Source organism: Glycine soja, chromosome 14 (assembly GCF_004193775.1).
Source record: "Glycine soja cultivar W05 chromosome 14, ASM419377v2, whole genome shotgun sequence".
Taxonomy (NCBI): domain Eukaryota; kingdom Viridiplantae; phylum Streptophyta; class Magnoliopsida; order Fabales; family Fabaceae; genus Glycine; species Glycine soja.
The window spans coordinates 5706210-5728824 of record NC_041015.1 but is presented as its reverse complement, the minus strand read 5'-3'; the positions used below and the strand labels follow the sequence as shown (position 1 = coordinate 5728824).

General features: G+C 32.4%; 3 protein-coding genes and 2 non-coding genes across 6 annotated transcripts; 4 read left to right on the top strand and 1 right to left on the bottom strand.

Annotated features, from left to right (window-relative positions):
* Nucleotides 1–1016: 1016 nt before the first annotated feature.
* Nucleotides 1017–3139, top strand: LOC114384541 (elicitor-responsive protein 1-like). Its single transcript, XM_028344232.1, has 5 exons — nucleotides 1017–1164; nucleotides 1568–1633; nucleotides 1923–2058; nucleotides 2506–2641; nucleotides 2866–3139. The coding sequence occupies exons 1-5, from the start codon at nucleotides 1098–1100 to the stop codon at nucleotides 2929–2931; spliced, it is 471 nt and encodes a 156-aa protein (XP_028200033.1). The 5' UTR covers nucleotides 1017–1097; the 3' UTR covers nucleotides 2932–3139.
* A 3253-nt stretch (nucleotides 3140–6392) lies between these two features.
* On the top strand, nucleotides 6393–6464 carry TRNAK-UUU. Its single transcript has one exon. It is a non-coding gene; the product is annotated as a tRNA-Lys (tRNA).
* A 438-nt stretch (nucleotides 6465–6902) lies between these two features.
* Nucleotides 6903–11369, top strand: LOC114384394. Of its 2 annotated transcripts, XM_028344064.1 has the most exons (9): nucleotides 6906–7065; nucleotides 7244–7360; nucleotides 7448–7766; nucleotides 8580–8985; nucleotides 9314–9413; nucleotides 9516–9575; nucleotides 9709–9792; nucleotides 10325–10432; nucleotides 11022–11369. In XM_028344064.1, exons 1-9 carry the CDS (start codon nucleotides 6994–6996, stop codon nucleotides 11328–11330), a joined length of 1575 nt encoding a protein of 524 aa, XP_028199865.1. In that variant the 5' UTR covers nucleotides 6906–6993; the 3' UTR covers nucleotides 11331–11369. The 2 variants fall into 2 exon arrangements, with proteins under 2 accessions (XP_028199866.1, XP_028199865.1); XM_028344065.1 differs by lacking the exon at nucleotides 10325–10432 and having other exon boundaries at nucleotides 6903–7065.
* A 596-nt stretch (nucleotides 11370–11965) lies between these two features.
* TRNAK-UUU lies at nucleotides 11966–12037 on the top strand. Its single transcript has one exon. It is a non-coding gene; the product is annotated as a tRNA-Lys (tRNA).
* Nucleotides 12038–13451: 1414 nt separating this feature from the next.
* On the bottom strand, nucleotides 13452–22270 carry LOC114384636 (AP3-complex subunit beta-A-like). The gene is made up of 11 exons (XM_028344345.1): nucleotides 21931–22270; nucleotides 21598–21674; nucleotides 21194–21443; nucleotides 20335–20952; nucleotides 19178–19351; nucleotides 18250–18376; nucleotides 18066–18175; nucleotides 17627–17827; nucleotides 15755–16737; nucleotides 15194–15463; nucleotides 13452–14059 (listed from the first exon to the last, which is right to left on the bottom strand). The coding sequence occupies exons 1-11, from the start codon at nucleotides 22147–22149 to the stop codon at nucleotides 13696–13698; spliced, it is 3393 nt and encodes a 1130-aa protein (XP_028200146.1). The 5' UTR covers nucleotides 22150–22270; the 3' UTR covers nucleotides 13452–13695.
* Nucleotides 22271–22615: the final 345 nt, after the last annotated feature.

The window sequence follows — 22615 nt, the reverse complement described above, 5'->3', positions numbered from 1 at the left end:
CTCGAAGTTAAACATAAATTATCACCAATACTAGATAATCCTATATACAATTTAAATTAAATTTGATACATTATAATTGTATTAACTAATCAGATAACATTTATAAATTTTAAATTAATTATCATAAAAATCAACAATTTTTAAATATAACAACTTATAAATAATTACATTAACAATGTATTCCAATCAATATATAATTATTGTCATGATTCAATTAACATATATTATATTATATCAAGGCTCTATTTTTTGGATTTTAAGTGAATTTTATTTTTTAGGTTTAATCTAACATAATTTCATCAATATTCTCATATTAATTTCTTTTAGCTTTAAAATTATTAGCTAAAATATTATTGTTAAATAATATTATAAATAATATTAAAATATTCACCAAAATTCTCATAACTTAAGAATATAATATTTTTAAGTTAGTTAATATTTTTAGTGAGGTATTGATATTTTCATTAATACTCGCTTTGCTACCTTCAATTTTAAAATTAAATTGAAACCATCAACTAATATTAAAATATTCACCAAAATTCAAAGCCTTTTTTTTAACATTAATATAATAGATTATTTTTTCATTTCATCCTCATCTAAAATTATAAGTTAATTTTCAATTTACCACACGAAGTTACTATTTAATAACGTGAACTTTCTTAGCAAGGTACAAGTAGCACATAGCAGCCCTTTCTGACCACTCCCCTCAAAACAAGGTTGCAGCCGTCGTGGGTAATAAACGTTTTACCAAGCCATTTATTTAGATATAGTGTAGATTATGTATAATTTTCATAGAAAAAAGCACTTAGTTGTCCTTTAACTATTTACTAATGCCAAATGTCACTAATTATTTGCTTAGGTTTCGGAAATGGGAAGACCAAGCTTGAGGTTTGTGTGTGGCTGACCGCGTTTGGTCCAATTCTTACTTTGATTTGTAGAATGCCAAAGTCTTGGTCTTGGTCCTATTAAATGCTCATGTTGAGGACACTATATAAACAACCACAAGGTTACCTCTCCTTCCAATTCCAACTTCAACTCTCATAACCCTAAATCAGATACTTCTTAAGCACGTTGCAAGAATTAGAATCTTCAGAGACATGGCAATTGGGTTCATGGAGGTGCAGCTTGTGAAAGCAAAAGGCCTGCGAGACACTGATATCTTTGGTATTAACAAGTGTCTTTGCCTTATTTTGTTTTCAAAAATTGCGTTTACTTCTTTATATATATCTGTTCTTAATAACCAATGATGGAAAATAAAACTATTTATATCAAAGACCAATATGTTCTGATTTTTCGTCTTGCTTTATTTTTTTCTTTTAAAATTCACATGAGTGGATAAAAAAATTTTAGTTCATGTTTTATTAAGCTAATTTTTAAAAAACAACATTGTTTACATTTTTCAGTTTTCTAGAGTTTTTAAAATAAACGATTATATTTTTCTTTAGCATTTAGCTGAATCAAACATGCTATTAATAATAGATCCAAATGGTTTTTTCTTACTTAACTCCTTATTACTTATTAATTCTAACAAGGTTTGATGTCATTTATTCTTTTACTTTTTTTATAGGTAAAATGGATCCCTATGTTCTGATACAATACAAAGGCCAAGAGAAGAGGAGTGGTGTCGCTAATGGTACGTTTTACCGTAATATTCAAGTCTACATTTAAATCGCGCTTCAAACATGTTATCAAAAGAATCGATCAACATTATTTAGTTTAGATCTTTAAGTATAATTTGATTTATTTTAACTAGCTTTTTCATAGCACTAAATTATAATGACCATAAATGCCTTATTGCATTGAGAAGAATTGAAAAAAAAAATGGAGATGCATAAAAATATATCATTAGAGAAGTTTTGTAATGCAATGCTTATGGTTTTTAAATTTTTGCTGAATGAACTCTTTTATGGTGTTTTGTTTAGGCAAAGGCAAAAATCCGGTATGGAATGAGAAATTTATCTTCAAAGTAGAATATCCTGGATCAAGCAATCAACACAAGCTCATCCTCAAAATTATGGATAAAGACTTATATACAGACGACTTCGTCGGAGAAGCAATGTAAGTACTTCAGTGACTTCATGTTATGCCATGATTAATGTTGCTCTTGTGGAGAAATAAGATACACGATTTTTATTATTAATTTATTGCTAATAATCATTCGATTTATTAACTAACTTAATTGCTACTAATTTGATTATATCAATATGTTTATTTCACATATATGCAACAACAAAAATTGCAAAAGAAGAAAATAGGACAAGACCCAATTTCCATACACTATTTAGGCCTAGCTACCATTGGGCCTAGCAAGAAATAAAGATATCCGTGACTTAATTTGAAATTATCATTTGTGTAATATGAGAAAATGAATCCTAACCCCAGACCCTAGGAGTATATAATAATTTATATTGTAAATAGAAATTATTATCTATAATCTTAATCAAGTCTAATTTTTTTTAGCTTGTTCACAGTTTAAAAGAGAAATTGTTTTTTTTGTGTGTGTAGAATCCATGTAGGGGATTTATTGGCCCAAGGAGTAGAGAACGGAGGAGCCAAATTACAGACTCTCAAGTATAGAGTGGTTCGTGCTAACAAGTCTTATTGTGGTGAAATTGATGTTGGTGTTACTTTTACCCGAAAGGTATTCTTCACATTTAATGACTTTGTAAAGCGTGTTGTTCAAAGTTCAAACAATTATATAGAAAGCTAATTTCATGCATATACAAACCACATGCTCTACTTAATTATATAATCCACAAAATAATTAACTAAATGTTAATGATATGTTCGCATAAATGGTAATGAAATTTATTTTTGTTTATTTCCTGCTTGGTTAACTTTGTTTTTTTGTCCGAATTCGTGTAGGTGGAAGACAAATTTGTGGAAGAAGACATAGGAGGATGGAAAGAAAGTGACCACTATCTATTGTAGATTAGCGTGGCTAACATATAAAAACCATGTGTAAATTGGAAGTAGTTTTGGATTGTCATTGTGTAACATATTTAATCATTTTCAGTGTCATATTATTTCATTCTTTGATTCTATTTTACAAGCATGAGCCAGATGCATTTAACAAACAGTTGTATTATCAAATTAATTTGTTCTATTCCTATAATTTATACTTTTTATTTTATTCTCATTATCCCAAATCTCAATCTTCAGTTCACCTTTTAAATTGATGACTCTTCATGAATTTTAACTTACTTTATATTCACTTCCTTTCAAAATAAGTATCATTATAAATTATTTTATATAAATCAGAAAAATCAATAAACAACTGCAGATTATGGAATTCTATTTCCCAAAGGAGGTGGAAAATCTGAAATAGAGTTACTTGGCTATTTAGATTCAAATTGGTGTGCTGATAAAAGTGATAGGAAAAGCACTATTGATTATGTGTTCTAGTGTGGAGGAGCACCAGTCTCATAGTGTTCAAAGAAAGAAGTTGTGGTAGTTTTGTCCTCTTGTGAAGCTGAGAATATAGCAGCTTCCATGAGTGTTTGTCAAGGTGTGTGGCTTGACACTTTGATGCAGGAGCTGCAATTGAAGCAAGCTGGACTTGTGAAACTGTTAGTGGATAATAAGTCTATAATCAGTGGTGGATCCAAGATCCTAAATAAGTAGATACAAATTATAAAAAATAAAATCAGTGGGTTCAATTATATAAATATAAATAAAATAAAATATAAAAATATAAGATTTTATTTAAAAATTTGGTGAATTTAAAAAAAAAAAGGATGCAAGTGCACACCCTTAAAGCAATATAGGTCCGCATAGACTTACCCAAACATCCAACACCACATGGGAAAAATAAACACATTAAGACTCGATTTCATTTCCTTAGAGATCAAATCACTCAACAATGACAAATTGGTATTGGAATATTGGAATACTGTAAAACTGAGTTGCAGGTGGCTGATATATACCCCAAGGCATTGAAAGGAGAAAGATATAGAGACTTGAGAGAGATGCTAGGTGTAGTGAACATAAATGTAATTTGAACTATACGGGCGTGTAGGAAATGTAATTCAGATTAAGAGAGTGCAGTACTTAGTTGAAAAGAAAAAGTTAGTTAACTCATTAGATTGAGTTAGTTACTCCAACCGCTTTGGGAGGTAAAAATTGTTAAGGGTTGAAGTTGCTTGTTATATAAGTAACTTTCATCTATGTATTTTTGAAGTAGACAATACTTAATAATATTCATCTATTCTTCCTCATAATTCAGAGTGTGAGTCATCTCGCTTGAGTGTGTGAATTTCTCCAGCTCTTGTGTGAACATGATTCATTATTTTCTTAATTAATTTGTTGCTAATTATCACCTGATTTACTAGCTATCTTACTACTAATTTGATTAAGCAATGTGTTTATTATAGAACAAAAAATTAATTGCAAAAAAGGTTAGGACAAGACCCAATTTTTATGCTTAATTTGTTTTGGCCAACCATGGTGCATAGCAAGATTAAAGACATATACGTGATTTGATCTGAAATGATTGTGAATGGTGAGAAAATGAATTCATGAATTGTATCCCCAAACCCAAGAAGCACATAATAATTCATAATAGTAATTGTCGTCTATAATTCTAACTAAGCCTCATACCAACAACAGTTACGGTTGACATTGAAATAAATTATGTTGGGAAGAGAATATTTATCTTGTGTGTTCTACCCGTCTCTGACAAAAATTAATCATTGATTCCCATAGGATTACTTTGTATCAATATCATGGTAAGAGAAGAAAAAATTAAACCTCATTTTAATGCTTCTGTGTAGAATCCATGTCAAGGATTTACTGGTCCAAGGTATAGATAATGGAGGAACTAAGCTACAAACTCTCTAGTATAGAGTGGTTCGTGCAAACAATTCTTACTGTGGCGAAATTGATGTTGGTGTTACTTTCACCCCACAGGTATTATTCACATTTAATGACTTTCACATATACGTTACATTGTAATTATGATTCAAACAGTTGTAAAGAAAACTAACTTTTACGTTCATATACAAATCACATGTAATTCTAACTTGGGTGATTTTGGTCTTTGTTGAAATTTGTGCAGGTGGAGGAAGAAATTGTAAAAGAAGACATAGGAGGGTGGAAAGAAAGTGACCACTGTCTACCACAGATTAGCAAGGCCAAGATATAAAAACCAAGGGCAAATCAGAAGTAGTTTCGGTTAATTTTGATTGTCATTGTACCGTGTGAGTTGTGACAGATTTAATCATTTTCAGTTTCTTATTATATTTCATTTTTTAATTCTTTTTAGCAAGCACAATGCAAAGATAATGTAATAAATTGTTGTGCTATCAAATTAGTTTGTATTATTACTCTAATTTATACTTATTAGATTATTTTCATTATTCCAAATCTTAATTCTCAATTCACCTTTCAACTAGATTATTTGCCATCAATTTTAACTTGTATTTATTTGGAAAAATAAAACAAGTAATATAAATTGTAATTAATCATGATGGTTAATCTAATTTTCAGGAGGGGCATTTGCAAAAATTAGATTACATTTACTTTGATGAAAAAATCATATGATTCTATGAGTGTTTGATTTTAAAATCCAATCAATTTATTTTATTTTAGTTCGGATTGGTTTTTTGTAAAAAAAATTATAAATATTAAAATAAAATGTGAAATACATAAAATAATCAAACATCAAATGTCACATTCTATATATAACTTGTAAGATATAGTTCAAAATATAAGTTCAAATTTATAACTTGAAGATAATCTTCCTATCTCTTAAAAAAAAAAAAATATCTAGCACACGAATCTTTAAATACATGACCACGTACCAAATTATTAAATAATCTTGAACACACAATATATTTTGTTCAATTTGAATCAGATCAATTTTAAAGAGAGAAATCGAAAATCTACTTTGATTATCAATTTTTCATTTTGGTTACTATGATTTAGATGGTTGATGAACACACCTAATTTTGAGGTGATCTTTTCAATCATATTCCCAAAACATAAAATAAGGAATTAGTATTTTTAAAAAGAAAAATATTTAATTATTTCTGTATATATTCTCCATATTACATCGCTCATTTTATCTTTTTTAATTATATTGCATTATTCATTTTTTATTTATTTTTATCTTCTTTTATTAAAATAAGTATATAAAAAAAAGCTAAGAATGAATTTCTTAGAAGAGAATGAGAAATAAAAGAAACATTACATTGGAAGGTGTTAAATTCTTTATCAAAGGCTTACTAAGCAATTATTCCAATGACATACGTTCCCAATGTCAGCTTAACCATTTGTAAAGAAAGGTAATTAGTGGTCTTGTTTGGTTGAAATTGGTCTTTGCTTCTTTGTTGGCATTCAAATATTACATGTATTTATATTAATATATTTCAGTTTCAAACATAATCAATTAAGCCGTCTTAGCTCAGTGGTAGAGCGCGTGGCTTTTAACCACGTGGTCGTGGGTTCGATCCCCACAGACGGCGCTTTTAAATGGAATTGTAACATTTTACCAATTTAACTTCAATTTTTGTTCAACTAAAAAAATGTAAAAGTTCATTCTTTCATGGGCTTCACGTTATCACCTCTTCATTAATGGGCTTCACGACACCACCACCACCGAATTCAACTTAAATGAAAATTCCACTTCCAAAAAAGTGAAAAAATAGTTCATGAGATGACCATGCAACCTCAAAACCCAAAACATATTATTCCCCACCGTCCCAATTCACCGCACATTCTCATTATAAATTCACCACTCCTATTTTGAACTTTATTTTTACTCTATTCATTTAAAGGGTCTTTATACCTATCATGTAAATCCATCCCCCTCTAATTTTGTAGCTAACTATACACTTTAATGTCACCCACTAACAACCAGTTATATTAATATATCACTACCTCCCCTCCCGTACGCTTATATATGAACCTCTTGACTGTGACCAACTTCCCACACCAAAAATATATAATACGTTACCTAAAAGTCAAAGGGGCCTGTTTTGATTCACATAAACAATGAAATTTGAAGACTATCTCATGGAGAAAAGCCAACAAGAGCCTCACAATAGACAAAACCTTGAGAAAGAGGTGAGCAACAACTTTGTTCATTGGCATCTTCCATTTGAATCATTGTTTCTCCAAAATCCACTGATCATATTCACAAAAGGCCAAAAGAGAAAGAGAGATATACATTAGTACATAGCTCAGGATGTTTGAATAGTGATTTCTGATTAATCATTTCCTTTTATTTATTATGTTGTCGCAGGTTGTCCAATTGCAAGCACACTTGAAATGTGAAGAGGCGCTCAATAGGGTCTTACGTTGTGCACTTCATGGACCAGTTTTCTCTCTTCCACTCATTCCCCCACTATTTCCACCTCAGGTATATAGTATAAGCAAACCATAACGTAGACAAAAGCAATTTGAAATTATATGATACTTTGGATTATTTTGACATAAGAAATTGTAGGTTCGTGGGCTTCTTGAAGAATTGGCAATGGTTGAGGAAGAGATCATCAAGCTTGAAAAAAAAGTTAAGGAACTGGAACTTAGATTGTTCCAGGAGAGATACCAGAACATAGACTTGGAAATACACCATAGGAGACAGTCTAAACTATATAAACATTTCCGAGGATCATCGAGGTATGGTTCAATGATTACTGAGCAGAAGTCAAGTTCACTCCATTATGAAGTAATTAGTAAAGGAAGAAAGACAAGCAATAGAAGGGCCTCTCTAGGTTCTGCACTGGATTTCCATAGCCTATTTTCCACACCAAGAAGGTCAACAGGTAAACACATGAGACATCACATTCTAGTGACGCATTTGGTTTTCATAAAGCATTTTCTATATTTATGTTTTTCTTTGGAGATCCCAATAGTGATATGATCAAAGTAGTGTATCTAACTAGGAGATAATTCTCATTTCATTAGTTAATTCTTAAGATCGAGTTAGATTGTACGAAATGTATTTCTTAGTATTAACTAATTCAAACCGACGGATAATTCTAGTCATTCTAAAGCTAATTGAGTTAACACAAATTCAAATTCAAGAATCTTTTACAAGTAAGGCTTAATTATGTTTTTGATCCCTAATAAATATTTTATTTTTGAGTTTGTTTTTTAATAAATTTTTATTTTGCGTTGAATCTCTAATAAAACAATAATTTTGTTTTTGATTCTTTATACTTTTTATAGTCCCTCATAAACTAGTGAATTTTATGTTTGTTCTCGAATAATTTTTTTAATTTGGGATTAGTTGGAACTAAAACCAAATTTATTAATTTATTGAAAAGTAAACATAAAATTCACTAATTTATGAGAAACTAAAAGAAAATATCAATGATCAAAAATAAAATTATTATTTTATTACAAACTTAATGTAAAACATAAGTTTATTAGAAAAGATACATAAAACTTAAGCATTTGTTAGGGATAAAAACATATTTAATTCACTAGTAATTATAAAAGTGCACTTTGCTTCCTACTTGCAGACATCCCTAATCTTGTAGAAGTTTTTTAACAAACAAAAACACATTTGGCATTTTTGTAATTTTTTTTGTGCTCAATTTTCTCACAATGCGGTTTGGATATGTGCTGAACAGAATATGAAGTGCCAAGAAGGAGCAGTGGGAAGATAGCAAGAGAATACCCTATGCATATAGAAGATGCCATTGAGAAACCAAATGAACTGTCAGAGGAACTGCTCAAGTGTCTGATAGGCATTTTTCTGGAATTGAACAGGGCATCATTGGACAGAGAAGAATCAGAAACTGTCCCTAGACTCACTCTTCCATGCATGAAGTCCACCGGCTTGATGGCAAAGACCTCCTTAAACTGCAAGGAACCTTCAAATAGTAATGCCTCCTGTCTTGATCCTTATGGCATATCATCAGATTTGGATTGCACAACAAGAGATGTAGGACCCTATAAAGACTTCATTCAAATCACCCGGAACTCATTGGACATAGACCGCTTTTCACAGTGCCTGCCAGCATTCAGAAAATTGAGGTTCCTTTTGAGCTTTATTAGTGCCTTAGTTCATTTTATTTCTTAATACAAATATTTGAAAACAGAAAATAAAATGAAAATAGAATATGCTTTCACTAACCAAACAAGTAAATAGTTTACTGATTGTTATATTTAAACTTAAAAGTTAAAATCAATTAATATTAAGTAAAGTTGTTCAACAGATATATAAATTACATCATGAGAATTGAGACTTGAGACGGGGAAATGGACTTTCACTTCGCAACACCAATAACTATTTAAACATTGTCTACATGTTATAGTATAACATGTTATACTATCTTTTAGCTCATTTTTTCCTCTTTTATAGGGTGTTGATGCATAAGCTATGTGATGTTGATTTAAGTTTCTTGACATACAAGCAGAAGTTGGCATTCTGGATCAACATCTACAATGCCTGCATAATGAATGTACTGTAAGGCCTTTCATTTCAAGCCTTCATTAACATCAACTTGCCTAACATCTCTGCATGTTAAATCTTTAAACCTTTGTTTTTTTTAATCTAATTGCAGGCATTTTTAGACCATGGCCTTCCTTCTACTCAGGAGAAACTGTTGTCTCTCATGAATAAGGTATGTCAGTGAGAAATCTATAGAAACGGAGCAACTTTTTTTTTTTTTTTTCTGGAAGTTGTAAAGCATGAACATTTATTTTTTCTTAGTGATTGTGGTATTATATTAACTGTGTAGCTACGTATTGACACAGGCTGCAATGAATGTAGGAGGGATAGTACTGAATGCTCTGGCTATCGAACACTTTATTCTTCGGCACCCATGTGAATCAAAACATGTACGAGATATATATATATTTAGTTATCCCACAACAACTTCTCAACTGCCTTAGCCAGATTTTTTAAAAAATTTATTTTTCTTTTTTAACGTAGGAAGCTGAGTTATCTTAAAAGTACCCTTAGCCTTTAACATGCAATGATTTTTAAATTTGATAAAAAACAATTAGTAGAAACTCAGACAACATTCAAGCAAGTGACATAAATATGAGAACCATTGTGTTCACGAGGAACCTTGCTTCTACTATGCAAATCTAGATTTTTCTCTCTTTGCACCTAGGATCTGACTTGTCTAAAGTGAACAAGTTACTTCAAAGAACAAAGTAATTAAGTAATCTCTGTCGTTAATTAGAAAATCAATGATTGATGGTATTAATATATAACAAATTGTGAATGTAATAAAAATATCAAGAGTTGATTTTCAAATTATCAATTGAGATTACTTTTTGCTTACTACTTTAGACGAGTCAAATCCTTACGCGTGACATGTGTTTATGTTCTTTAACACCCAACTAACTATATAGTTCACAAAAGGGTCCTGTGGATGAAAAGGAAGTGCTATTGCGTCATGCTTATGGTCTGGGATATCCAGAGCTCAATGTCACCTTTGCTCTTTGTCGTGGCACCTGGTCCTCACCAGCAGTAAGTGCACTAACCAAACTTTAATGAAACAAGTTTTGGTTTTTTTTTAAATAGTAAAATTGATCCTATATGATGAAAAATTGATCTTGAAAGATAAAAAATTAAAATTTAGTTCATGAATGGATAAAAACTGCAACAAATTAGTTCTACGGATAATAAATTAATTCATAAACTTTGTAATTTAATTTTAAATTATTTCTTGAAAAATATAATTTATTAACAAATTAATCCTTAAACATTATAACTAAATGATAAAATGATTTCACAAATATAATTTTAGGACTAATTTGTTGCACTTTTTCTCCAAAATTAAATTTATATTTTTTATCTTCAAAGACCAATTTATCACTGTATTACACTTTTTAGGACAAATTTAATTTTTTATATTTTTTTATCGATAAATATTAATCTATTGCAAGATTCAAATCATGACATCTTTGTCTTTCCTTCTTCCTATATTCTTTCCTAACCACTGTACTAACCTTATATATCCTCGTTTCCTAACCACTAACCTTATATATCCTTTAACAAAACAAGTTGATGAAGAGTTTTTATTTGGTGAATGTAACACACATGATGTTTCTTGCAGTTAAGGGTGTACACTTCAGATGATGTTGTGAACCAATTGGGGAGGGCCAAAGTGGAGTACTTGGAGGCTTCAGTGGGTATCACAAGCAAGAGAAAGATACTTGTGCCTAAGCTTTTGGAGTGGCATATGCACGATTTTGCAGATGAGATGGAATCACTACTAGAATGGATATATAGCCAATTGCCACGCTCAGGATCATTGAAAAGAGCCACCATGGAGTGCCTCATAAGAGAAACAAAATATTCAGTGTCCAAAATGGTGGAAATCCAGCCATATGAATCAGAATTCCGCTACCTCCTACCTATATAAATAAAATAAATAAAAAGAGTAAATTTTAACACTTTGACATTTTTTTGATTATTAGTAAAGTCTATATATTTTTTATTAAATAGTTCTATTTAAGTTTCGTTAACTAGCTTAAATTTATTAAAATTGCTATTCAGTGCAAAAGTTTTGACATGAATAAAGATTGATTCACTTAACTCAGAAAAGAGTTCATAAAGGAGGGTTAAGGGGGTGTGGACGAGAAAGAAAAACGAGGTTAAAAAAAACAGTCTTGTACTGAGTGGTTTTGATAGTATTTTGAAAATAAAAAATGAGAGGCATTGTAGAAGAAAAGACTCTCTTGTTTTCCTGAAGAACTGAGAGGGGTTTAACTTTGTAATCCAACACTGATATTTGATATATACCTGATACCTCCTTTTCGGTGATAATATTTTATTTCCCAATAAAGTTTTGCCATTGCTGTATTGAAGATTGACTCGGATAGATAATGAGAACAACTCAAGTGGTGATACCAAATATTTGTTGGTATATAAAACACTTGCTGTCAGAAGTTATCGATGTTTTTTCTAGTCCTTTCTTTTACTGCTGATGTTTTTAATAGTCTACTTGTGTTTATTTAATCTTATATTTTCAAAAAGAATTTACGTTTTACAATCAAAGCCGCCTTAGCTCAGAGGAAGAGCATGTGGCTTTTAACCACGTGGTCGTAGGTTCGATCCCCACAGGCGGCATTTATGTTTGTTTTGTTTATTCCTGCAAGATTTCATAAAAAAAAATATCCAATAGTTTATATTATCACTTTTTTTAGTTAAAAGTTGATGAGATGACATGCATTTTAGTAAAAGTTTTATCAATCTTAGTTATTGAATTATAATTTTACATAATTTAGATATGTATAAATATGCAATTAAATAATAATTGTTTATTTATATCTTAAATAACATACCATACAATGAAACAAAGGAACAAAATATGGTTATTTTTTGTGAAATTTTGTATATACCAACAAATATTTTGGTTTAAAGTCATTGAAGACACTTTTTCAGCTTATAATTTCAATTATCTTAAAATACAACCAAAGTATAACCAGCTAAAATGCTTCACTTAAAAATTCTATATACCTAATGAGAAAGTTATTTTTATGATAATGAAACAAATAAATATTAATTATTAGATTTTATTATAAATTATCAAAATTTAAACACACAAGTTATCCGTGAATGTGCGCACCAACCTTTTGGTACCGAGTAGAGCCCCTATATATAATACGGCAAGAATTTAATGACTGAGAGTTGTGTAAGAGAATATAAACACCCGAGTATTAGGCAGGAAACAATGTGATGATTTCTCTTCTAAATTTTAATTATTTTCACTGTTTCAACAAAATATAAAAGATCAATTTCCCCGGTTCTCGACTTTTTCTTTTCTTTCTAATTTCTGGTGATAGGAAGCTTAACCGCTCAAGCGTTCTCTGGCATAGCCCATTTAAAATTAAATTGAGCTAGTGTTTGTTACCATCATATAAATTTCGTTTTCTTTTTAAAGCACATCTGCCATCCTGCACATAAATGATTATTGATATAAGATGATCTAAAGCCACTGGGTGAAAAACAAGACACTTGTAGATTTACCACCCATTTTTAAAGCACATATGCCTTCCTCGACTTTATTGAAGATGTATGTACCATCTTTAAACTTTTGTTTTTTAAAAATGAATAGTTTCTGAGTTCAGAAGTGTGAAAATAAATTGGTACTAATAAGGAGTTACTATTCTATCCACCAATGAGAGTAGAGAAGTCCATTGAACATAATAAATAGAACCACTCCTTCACTACTGATATACCTGTGAAAGAAAGGGGATACCCAACACATGATATACCTTTATCTTCTATTTAAAATTTGCAACACTCCGTACACAATTAGTCATACATAACACAAGAATAACAATTTTTATTTTTTTTAACAATCAGAGATCCGAAAATTTACGCAAAATCTATATGGTGCAATTTAGTATACCCAGCGGAGTTCCTTTCCACGAGAAAGGAGAAACAAGAAAAGCTCACAACACACGATATTATTGGATAATTTTATTGTCAGCATATTCATTCAATAAGAAAGGGTGGATAAAAGAGTAGCAACACGTAATAATAAGAATGAGAAGACATAAAGTCAATGTGGAAAATTAGAGATTAAACATAAAAGAGATTACAGTCTTTCAACCCCCCATCCCACCCTTTTTTCTTCCTTCCCAACAAAGAAAAACATGAATTCCAATGCCTCGCCAAAAGCCATAAAATAAAATCCAAAACAAAAACTTGAATGGCATGAAAGTTTTTCAAATATACTTTCCCACAAATCAATGTGTGAATTTCCTATCCGATATCAAATCTTACAAGTGCGTAACAGACGGCTCAACTAAGAAATTGACAACCCTATTTAAGAAATTTAAGCCAAATACAGTCTCTTCACAGTTAACTTTTACAGAAACAATCAATGGGTCGGAGCATTTACCTTCAACAGTAACTGTAATTAAGCATGGCATGGAATTGCTCAAGATCTCACTGCTGAAACGCAAACACAGACCAGATGCATCATCAAGGTTGGCAGCAACCGGCATATCCACAGATACAAGAGAAAGATTTGCATTGCTCAGCATCTGTAGTGCTAACGTTTCACATATCACAAGGAATTTGTCCTCTGTCAAAGAGTTGCTGCGCTTGTTCAGCTCTAGAATGTGATCGGTAAAGGTGCAACTGTATTCAAATTATGCAGAAAATCAAATTTAGAATCTCCTATGATGAAACAACAACAAAAAAAAAAGCCTTATCCCAAGGATGAAACTGGAAAAAATAAAAGGGAGACAGAGTCAGGAAGGTGCAGGGAACATAAAAAGTCAACAAATAATAATAAACAGATAACTAGTGTGGATTAATGCACAAAATAGATTACGTTTCTGTTCAAATGAAGATGCAGATTGCAGAGTTACTTTATCTTATTGCTGAGCCAGATAGTTAATTTTCTGAAGCTAGCAAACACTTGCAAAGATCATTTTGTTTGACAATTATAGATCCTAACATCATTTTTAACAAAGAATGTGAAAAACTAGTTGGGCAAAACGCTAAGATAGTCTATCTGAATAGCCATATGGATAAACCATAAGGGTTTATTTGTGGGAATGTTTTCTATTTTCAATAATTACAAAAATGTTACATTGTTTCTTGTTTTCGAAGATTTGTACAAATAAACAAGAACGCGTCTTTGTAAATCGAATAGTAATAATTGATGAAAACAGAAAACATTTCCATTAAACAAACAGACCTGTAATTATTCTAGATTCTAACACAATTAAAAAGTAAATAAAAATAGACAAATGGGATATACTGATTTAACCTTCTTTTTGACGTATAATCAATAATGGATTCAGAAAAACATAAAACCACATTTCAAATATGCTTTCTCAAGGATGTCTAAAGGATATAGAAACAAAGCAAAGAGCTTGAATAAGTAATATCCATACTGTTCAAAATTTAACCCTCCTTTATTTTTGACATGCAAAAACAGCCAAAATACTAAATAAATGGTCAAAAGACCAAAATAGTTTAAATTTTAAATTCAATCAATGGCTCCCATTTACTTATAAGAAGCTTCCTATTCTTTGAAGTTCAAATTTTAATTTTCCTCCCTGACACACCCTCATCTTGAATACGGATATGAATGGCATTTCATAAGAATTTGACTGATGCTTAATCCTTTATTATAGTATTTTAAGTTTTCAACATAATAAAGTGTGGAGGAGGGCAATCGAGTATGATAATACAATGAACCATATGTTTTCCTACAAGGCATATTATCAGATATATATATATAACAACAAATGACAGTCATACCTTCTCACATATTCAAACATCCCTGGAAGGCGAGATTCCTTATCTCTGAAATCTTCAATACTGAGGGGAAGGGGTTTTATAAAGTATCCTATGTCAGGCTTTAACTTGACAGGGAATTTCTTGTCATTGCAAAATAAAGCCAGATGCAGTGGCAAAAGGTGGTGATGGAAACGAACAAGCAGAGTCCGGTTTGCTGTCTCACCAGGCTCCAGAGAAGGAATCTCCTCCATGGAAACCAGTGCTGGTTTATTGACATGAAATTTTAAGGTACTGCAACAGAGACAAATAAGTATTCTGCATTAAGCACTTTGAAGCTAGCATGTAAAGATTCCACATGGATAAATTAGACAGTACATATACCAAAGTTTACACAATGTACAGGCAACCTAAATTCAAATTTTCACCTCTAAGTGATAGGTACTAGTATATGAAACCCAGTTAAGAAAACATTTTAAGTTATTAGAACATATCAATAACACAAATAAGTATTTAAATTCCAAATCATAAAACAAGAAAAATGAAGACAACCACCATACAAAATCTGAAAAGATTAAAACTTACTTTTCAGTTGGTGATGATGTTCGATCAGTAGAATCAGAGCTTTTGCTATAATCTTCTTCTATTAAGACTATATCGAACATGGGCTCCAGAGAACAATTTTCAAATAATACTTCCAAACATACAAGGTGAGAGGATATGCTTGAAGTCTCAGATGAAAATGAATAATTCACCTTTAACCCATTTCCATTTACAGGATCTAAGAGAGTGTAGCATTTAGGTTTAACCCGGTTTCCAATATTTCCAATGGTTATTCTTGCTGATGATCTACGAACTTGACTTTGCTCTATCTCACTTCCTTTAGATGACCTGGCCGGTTCATCTAACCAAGACTCAAGAGACTTCGTTGACATCAAGTCCCGAAAACCAGCTGTGCCAGAGGGAGCCCCACTGTTCTGATATTCACAGACATTGCCAGTGTCTGAAATCTGAATCAATGGATCAGCATTATCTTCTCCTTCATTGCCAGAAACAGATTCATCACTGCCACTGGCTTCGCCTGAAGCAGTAATAGACTGTTCAGAACTATAATCAGAAGCACTTCCCTCATCCAAAGACCCAGATGTGCCAGTATCATCCTCCTCATCTGAATCACTCTTAGCAGCTCCATCATACTGATCAAGATCAGTGTATGGCAGGCTACAAGGTTTTGGGAGAGGCTCATAGCCTGGAGCTGCATGGAATACTAACTGTGAAAGAGACCCGGGAAGGTAAAACCGGTAATCAATGGGTTCAGATGGAACTGTCATGGCTTTTGTCTGTCCACCAAATATGCATTCTGCAAGTATATAGGATTGGTCTCTTTTTTGTGATTCACTATTTTCTTCTTCCCCATGTTGAGACTCCAAATTACTAGAGAGAAGTTTCTTTAAGAAACGTGAACGATCACGAATATCATAGTTAAGGTCACGCTCGGCCAATTCAATTACATAACTCCAAACTTTTCTCACGGTCAAAATATCTTCTCCCTTAATGCACAGTAAGACCTGTCACAGAAACCCATTAAATCATTAACTCACTACTTTCAATGGAACTCTCTCTCCCCTTTTTTTCTTATATAAGGAAGAAAAGAAACACAATAAGAAGCATGCATATATAATATTCAGGAAAACAGAATTGGTCCTAAGTTCTAACATCAGTCATTATATGGCCTATACACACTGAACAGTATATAAAAAATAAAACAATTACATTTTCTAACTTAAAAATTGCGAAAGCAACAAACCATATATTATCTGTTATCAAAAGAGAAAACTCGGCAAACAAGGGTAAGCAGAAGAGCATTTTGTTTCCTTTGTTGTTTTCATTTCCTTCCATCATTTTATTTTCTTCCTTTATACGTTAGATTTATCTTCAGCAGAATCCTTAATTGACTAGGATCCTATAATTTCAGATTTCCTTCATCGGTTAGTCGAGATCCTGTCATGCAAGATTCCTTTCCTTTGTATTAGTAGTCTTTAAAAGGCTGTCATTATTCAGTAAGAAGCAATCAGATTTATTCTCTTATTTTAGTCAGCCTTAGAAGTTTAGAAGTGGCTTTGTCAAGAACAAGTTTGCTTCTCGCTATTTACGATAGGGAACAAGAAGGATCCTTCCACATCCAGACCTGTGACTAGATCCTACACTAAGGCCCATAAAATTACCCTCATGCAGGAGTCAGATATATTTTGTTTATATTTGACCCTTGAACAACCCAATGACACCAAAATGACCACATGCAAATACCCACCAAATGGGTCTGGAAAGTTCAATTGAAGAACAGGAAGAAGGCTAATAGTAGAAAACAGTCATCCAATTATCATATTAATCAATCAATAAACATATAAAAAATCAGCTTTTTTCATACAATAGTATAAAATTTACTTGATTGCATACCTTTGCAGTGGTATTAAGAAACTGAAGCTTAGCTTCTAATGCTTCTGAAGTAAAACACCGGGCAAGATACTTAAGTACTGTACTCAACATCCTTGGAATTATGTCACCCAAAGAACAATACTCCCCCAATATCCAAATAATCATTGCACGGGCAGCTGGAACCTTGATTTTATCCAAGCTACAGACTAACTGAATTATAACCTTTTAAAATAGAAAGGCTAGAGGTTTCAGTCATAACTGCAAAAGCAACGTACCAAAAAATTGCAAGTACTACTAACTCAAGAATTGAAATACCACACAACACAAGATACTAGTATGCTGTCCAATCTCAGGTCCAGTTTGTTCCACATACTCCATATATTATCTTGAAAAAATATTTAATTCAATTTAAAAAAAAAAAGGAAAAACAGTACCACAGGAGATGATTTTATAAGAATACCTTCTCATAACTGGATGGTTCTAATTTTATAATTGATTTGATGGATATAATTGCCTGAGTTAGCACACCCTCTTCTCCATCCAAGGATCTAATTTCACCACAAAAAAATTCTGCAAATATGGATATTAAACAAGAAATGTGATATATTTCTTTAATAAATAGACTTAACAACCAGATCGCACACCTTGTCTAACCAGAGTCAACAATCCTTCCACGCATGAAGTTGCCATTTTCGGAAGTCGCTGAGCACATAGACCAAGGGCAGCAACTGTGTCAGCAGCAAATCTCCTATTTGGATCTCTGATATAATCCTAGCAACACACTAAGAAGAGTGTCAATTTACGCACCAAACTCCATGATTTAAATGTCATAGCAAAGAGATAAATGCAAAAAACCAAACAAAATAATGAAAAATATGAGCAGATGACAGACACCTATTGGGGTGTTGGGGGATTAAGGCACCCACCATGGACACCACAAAAACCCATGGTGACTAGGCAAGGTGCCACTAGGCTGCCAGGCCTTTGGCAAGTATCTGTTTTATTATAGTGGTAGTGTCTGGAAAGCTCTAATATCTAGAAAATTCTAAAATATGCATGAAACTCAAACTCCACTAAAAGACCTTTTTATATATTCATACATAATATAACAATCATTTATCATACAATATATCTGAAATTATCCAGAAATTCAATTCAACACTGCACAATAGGGCCTTTCCTGTCATGCTTACGTAAACTAGTGTTTGTGTTTCTTTATAAATGAAGAACTTTCAGCAAACAAAACATCAATGGAAAGATAAATGCAACTAATAAGTGAGTTTGGATTGAAATTAAAAGCTTGTCAAACAGAAACACACATTTCAATGCACCAAACAGAGAAGCAAGTATTTTGTCTCAATGAGTTGAAAGCCAGTTACGTTGAACTTAACTTTTATCCAAACACACCCTAAATAGCTCAAGAAAGAATTAAAGTAGCTTGAAGTCTTGGCAAGTAACTACTTATGTATATCAGCAGAAACCAAGTAAAACTAGACATATAGTTCTTTCTGGAAAACAGTCACCTCACATCATAACTTAACCTAGGGAAAAAACATATTCGATATGAAATACCTGAAACTCTTTATAAATGAATGAAATGGATGAATCCGTGGCAATAGAAGAAAGTACATCTAGCTTCAGCGCCTTTATCTGATAGGAATCTGAAGAGCATATGAAAAAATCTTGGTAGTGTGGAGCAAAGAGAGATGGGATTGCTTTTGCAAACACTTGTATATTGCACAATACCTACATAAGTCAATGAAGAAACAATAATTAATATTGAAGTCAAGTATAGAAGAAATTGAGAATATAAAATTTATTGCCTTATCCAATGATATGTTCTATGTACCTCATCTCTCCTAATAATCTTTTTCTATCAAAATAAAATTTTATTATTCACAAAAGAGACAAATTCCAACATTTTAATTGGACAATAGTAATACATGTCAGTCGTAAAAGCAAGATATCTCCCAAGAACAATCAAACACCATTACCTCAAAAGATTCGGCATAAAAAACAAAAAACTTGCTAAATTCTAACACCCTGCAGATACAATGCCATCACTTATGGCATTAAGTAAAGAACTCACTAATTACATCAACACTTTGAAAATTGAAATGAATAAACTACCAATTAAACATTACGTCCATTCTAGAAACAGAGCATTCTTATTTAGATGTCTGAGCAAATATTTCTTCATTAAGGTATATACTGACAACTGTCGCCACTCACCACAACTGAATAAAATTTCCGAGTAAAAGTGAAACCATCAATTCCGAATTTCTGATAACATGTCAACAATGCCATTCATTCATTTATAATAATAATAATTAAATCATGCATTTGAAGGAAAGGCCACAAACAAAGCCCTCTAAATTCTACAGTCCCAGGGTTCATGAAAAGTTCTAAATTCGTACCCACACCATCTATGTAAATAGCGTGGTGTGTCACCCTAGCTAGAATGAGCAGTAACATAATAAAATCGACAAGGAGGGAAAAGGGAAAATAGAAACTTCACCTAATAAAAAAAGTGATAATGTATTAAAGATTAGATGATAAAACAAGATCTATAATGATATAGTACACATTTACCAATAGTCCTCAAAAGAAGATTTCATATATAATTTAATATATCGAATAGCAAACAAATGAATGTAATAGACAATGTAGAAGAACAGAAGTAAAACAAGCTAAACAAACTAACAGAGGATTCAAGAAATGTTGCATACCACATATCTTGAGGCAGACGATGATCGCAGGACAAACAAGAGTGGTTTAACAATTCTTTTGATGTGCTCCTTAGAAGCCATTATCCAGTGTACACCAGCAGCTGCAAGAACAACTGCACTGTTATTACTCCATAGCAACGGTGATGTACAGTGCAGCAGGATCTTCACAACATCATTACTGCAAGATGTATATTGTGATACATCTAATTTAGGAGCAACCCTATTTGTAGAACTTGAGCGTGATAAGTACTCATCTGGCCCTTCAATGTAACACTGGAAGACCATAGTGGCTAATTCAGATACAGTCTTATCAATGGAATAGCCAGCATCTTCTTTTGAAGTAATGTAGGACTCGTCTTCCTCTAAATTGTCAATGTCTTTATTGTACAAAGAAAACATGATGGATTCTTTGACAAGCCCGTGCCTCGCTATTACATACCGCAGAAGGATCCCAATTAGAATTATTTGACCCCACTCTTCCACATCAGGAAGAATCTCACACAACCGTCTGTAATTTCTTCCAATCAATGAAAAATTGTTAGGGCAAACTGAAGTAAATGCAGATGCAGCAGCTCCAACAACTCCTGGGGAATGGTCATTTAAAAGTAGTCCCACAATCTGCATAAGAAGGACCAAAATTTATGTACTGAAACTGTATGGCTTTCCAATGATACATTGATTAAATCAAATATCCAGCATAAAACTATCTTCTCATAAATTTTAATTCAAAAGTATGTAGCCCAAGGAAACCCCAAAGAAAAACATCACATTTTTTCTTTCCATTATTATTACATCATCTAGGTCCAATTGAAGACAAATCTCAATAACTTCAATAAACCAGCACACACATTAACCAGACCTCTTCGATTGCAGAAGCATGTTCCTCCATCCGCAAATCATGAAGCTTGGGAAGAGCATTAGCTGCACACTTTCTAACATAGACAGAAGGATCTCTCGCACATTTTTGCACAGCAACAATAACAAGAGGCGCAATTACATGAAGGCGGATCCCAGCCATGGCACGGAGCGCCCATGCCCTCACCAACGGATTTGTGTCCCCGAGGTCCTTCTGGAAGTAATTAATCGACAACAACGCCTCATTCGGACGCCTAAGTAAAAGAAACAAAACAAAACATTAAGCAAACAACACCGACGAAATTCAAGACCGCAGAATGCTACAATTCAGGAAACAACAGCATAAATTGATTTCCAAAGGCATAATTCTAACATAAATCGAAATTGTTACTTAAGGCTGCAACTTACTTTTCAGCGTAATGCAGAAGGTACAAGTAGACCAGCTTCTTCACTTCCAAGGACTGAGACGCAACATTTTTAACAACCTGTAATTTTTGTTAAGAATCGAAACGAAGTTAGAGAGCATGAATAGCACGCAAGTGAACATAAATCAATTCGCATTCCTAACGAAGGTGAGTGAAGGTGAACAAAAAATCAATTCGAATTCCAAATCAAGTAAACTAGTTCTGAATGGCGGAATCTATCTAGATGCAAAATTCAGTTTCATAATAATGAAGGCGAAACAAATGGAATTCGTGAAGAATAGAAATTAGAGGCTTAGATTAGATGGAAAGAGGGAACCTGAGGGAAGAAGTTGGAGACGTCGAAGCCCTGAGCGATGAGAGCGAGAAGGCGCTTGAGAGCTTCGCACTTCTCGGAATCGAACTTGCTGTCGAGGAGAGGGGCGATGTTGACGTCTTCGGGATCGTCGTAGAGGTGCGCGTCGGTGCCGATCCGGAACACCGCCGTCGACGCCTTGCTCAGGGATTCCGCCGTTGCTCCGAATTGCGGGAACATCATTTATTAGTCTCTCGGAATGGAATAACCTCAACTGTGTTTTTCTGATCTGTTTAGTTTATTGTTTTCAAGGCTGAAACTGTACTAGTTATTACTGATCGTTTGGATACTCAGAAAATAGAAAATAACAGAGATTCCATACGGTAATGCTTTTTTTTCACCGTTTTGGGTGAACAGATTCGCCTTCGTTACTTGGTATTATTGGCCATTGGGAGTATCTCCATGATTTACGTTTACCACTTTTTCACATAGAAAAAATACTTTATTTTTTGTCTTTATGAATTATTCTTTTCAAAGAAAAGTATTTAAAAGTTATTAATTTAACAAAATAAAGACAATTTTATTTTAGTTTAAAGGCTAGTTATGCATTTTTTTTAGTATAAAACCTTTCCCGTTAATTAATTAGTTAGGATGGAGAAATAACTTCAATGAGTTGGGGGGTATGCGGATTCTAATAACAACATTACTC

Coding starts and splice junctions, on each gene's coding strand:
- LOC114384541 (XM_028344232.1), top strand. CDS start 1,098: ATGGCAATTGGGTTCATGGAGGTGCAGCTTGTGAAAGCAAAAGGCCTG. Junction 1,634..1,922: donor GAGGAGTGGTGTCGCTAATG/GTACGTTTTACC, acceptor TGTTTTGTTTAG/GCAAAGGCAAAAATCCGGTA. Junction 2,059..2,505: donor GACTTCGTCGGAGAAGCAAT/GTAAGTACTTCA, acceptor TTGTGTGTGTAG/AATCCATGTAGGGGATTTAT.
- LOC114384394 (XM_028344064.1), top strand. CDS start 6,994: ATGAAATTTGAAGACTATCTCATGGAGAAAAGCCAACAAGAGCCTCAC. Junction 7,767..8,579: donor CACACCAAGAAGGTCAACAG/GTAAACACATGA, acceptor TGTGCTGAACAG/AATATGAAGTGCCAAGAAGG. Junction 10,433..11,021: donor GCACCTGGTCCTCACCAGCA/GTAAGTGCACTA, acceptor TGTTTCTTGCAG/TTAAGGGTGTACACTTCAGA.
- LOC114384636 (XM_028344345.1), bottom strand. CDS start 22,149: ATGATGTTCCCGCAATTCGGAGCAACGGCGGAATCCCTGAGCAAGGCG. Junction 21,444..21,597: donor CTTCTGCATTACGCTGAAAA/GTAAGTTGCAGC, acceptor TCTTTTACTTAG/GCGTCCGAATGAGGCGTTGT. Junction 14,060..15,193: donor ATGTTTGAATATGTGAGAAG/GTATGACTGTCA, acceptor ATTTGAATACAG/TTGCACCTTTACCGATCACA.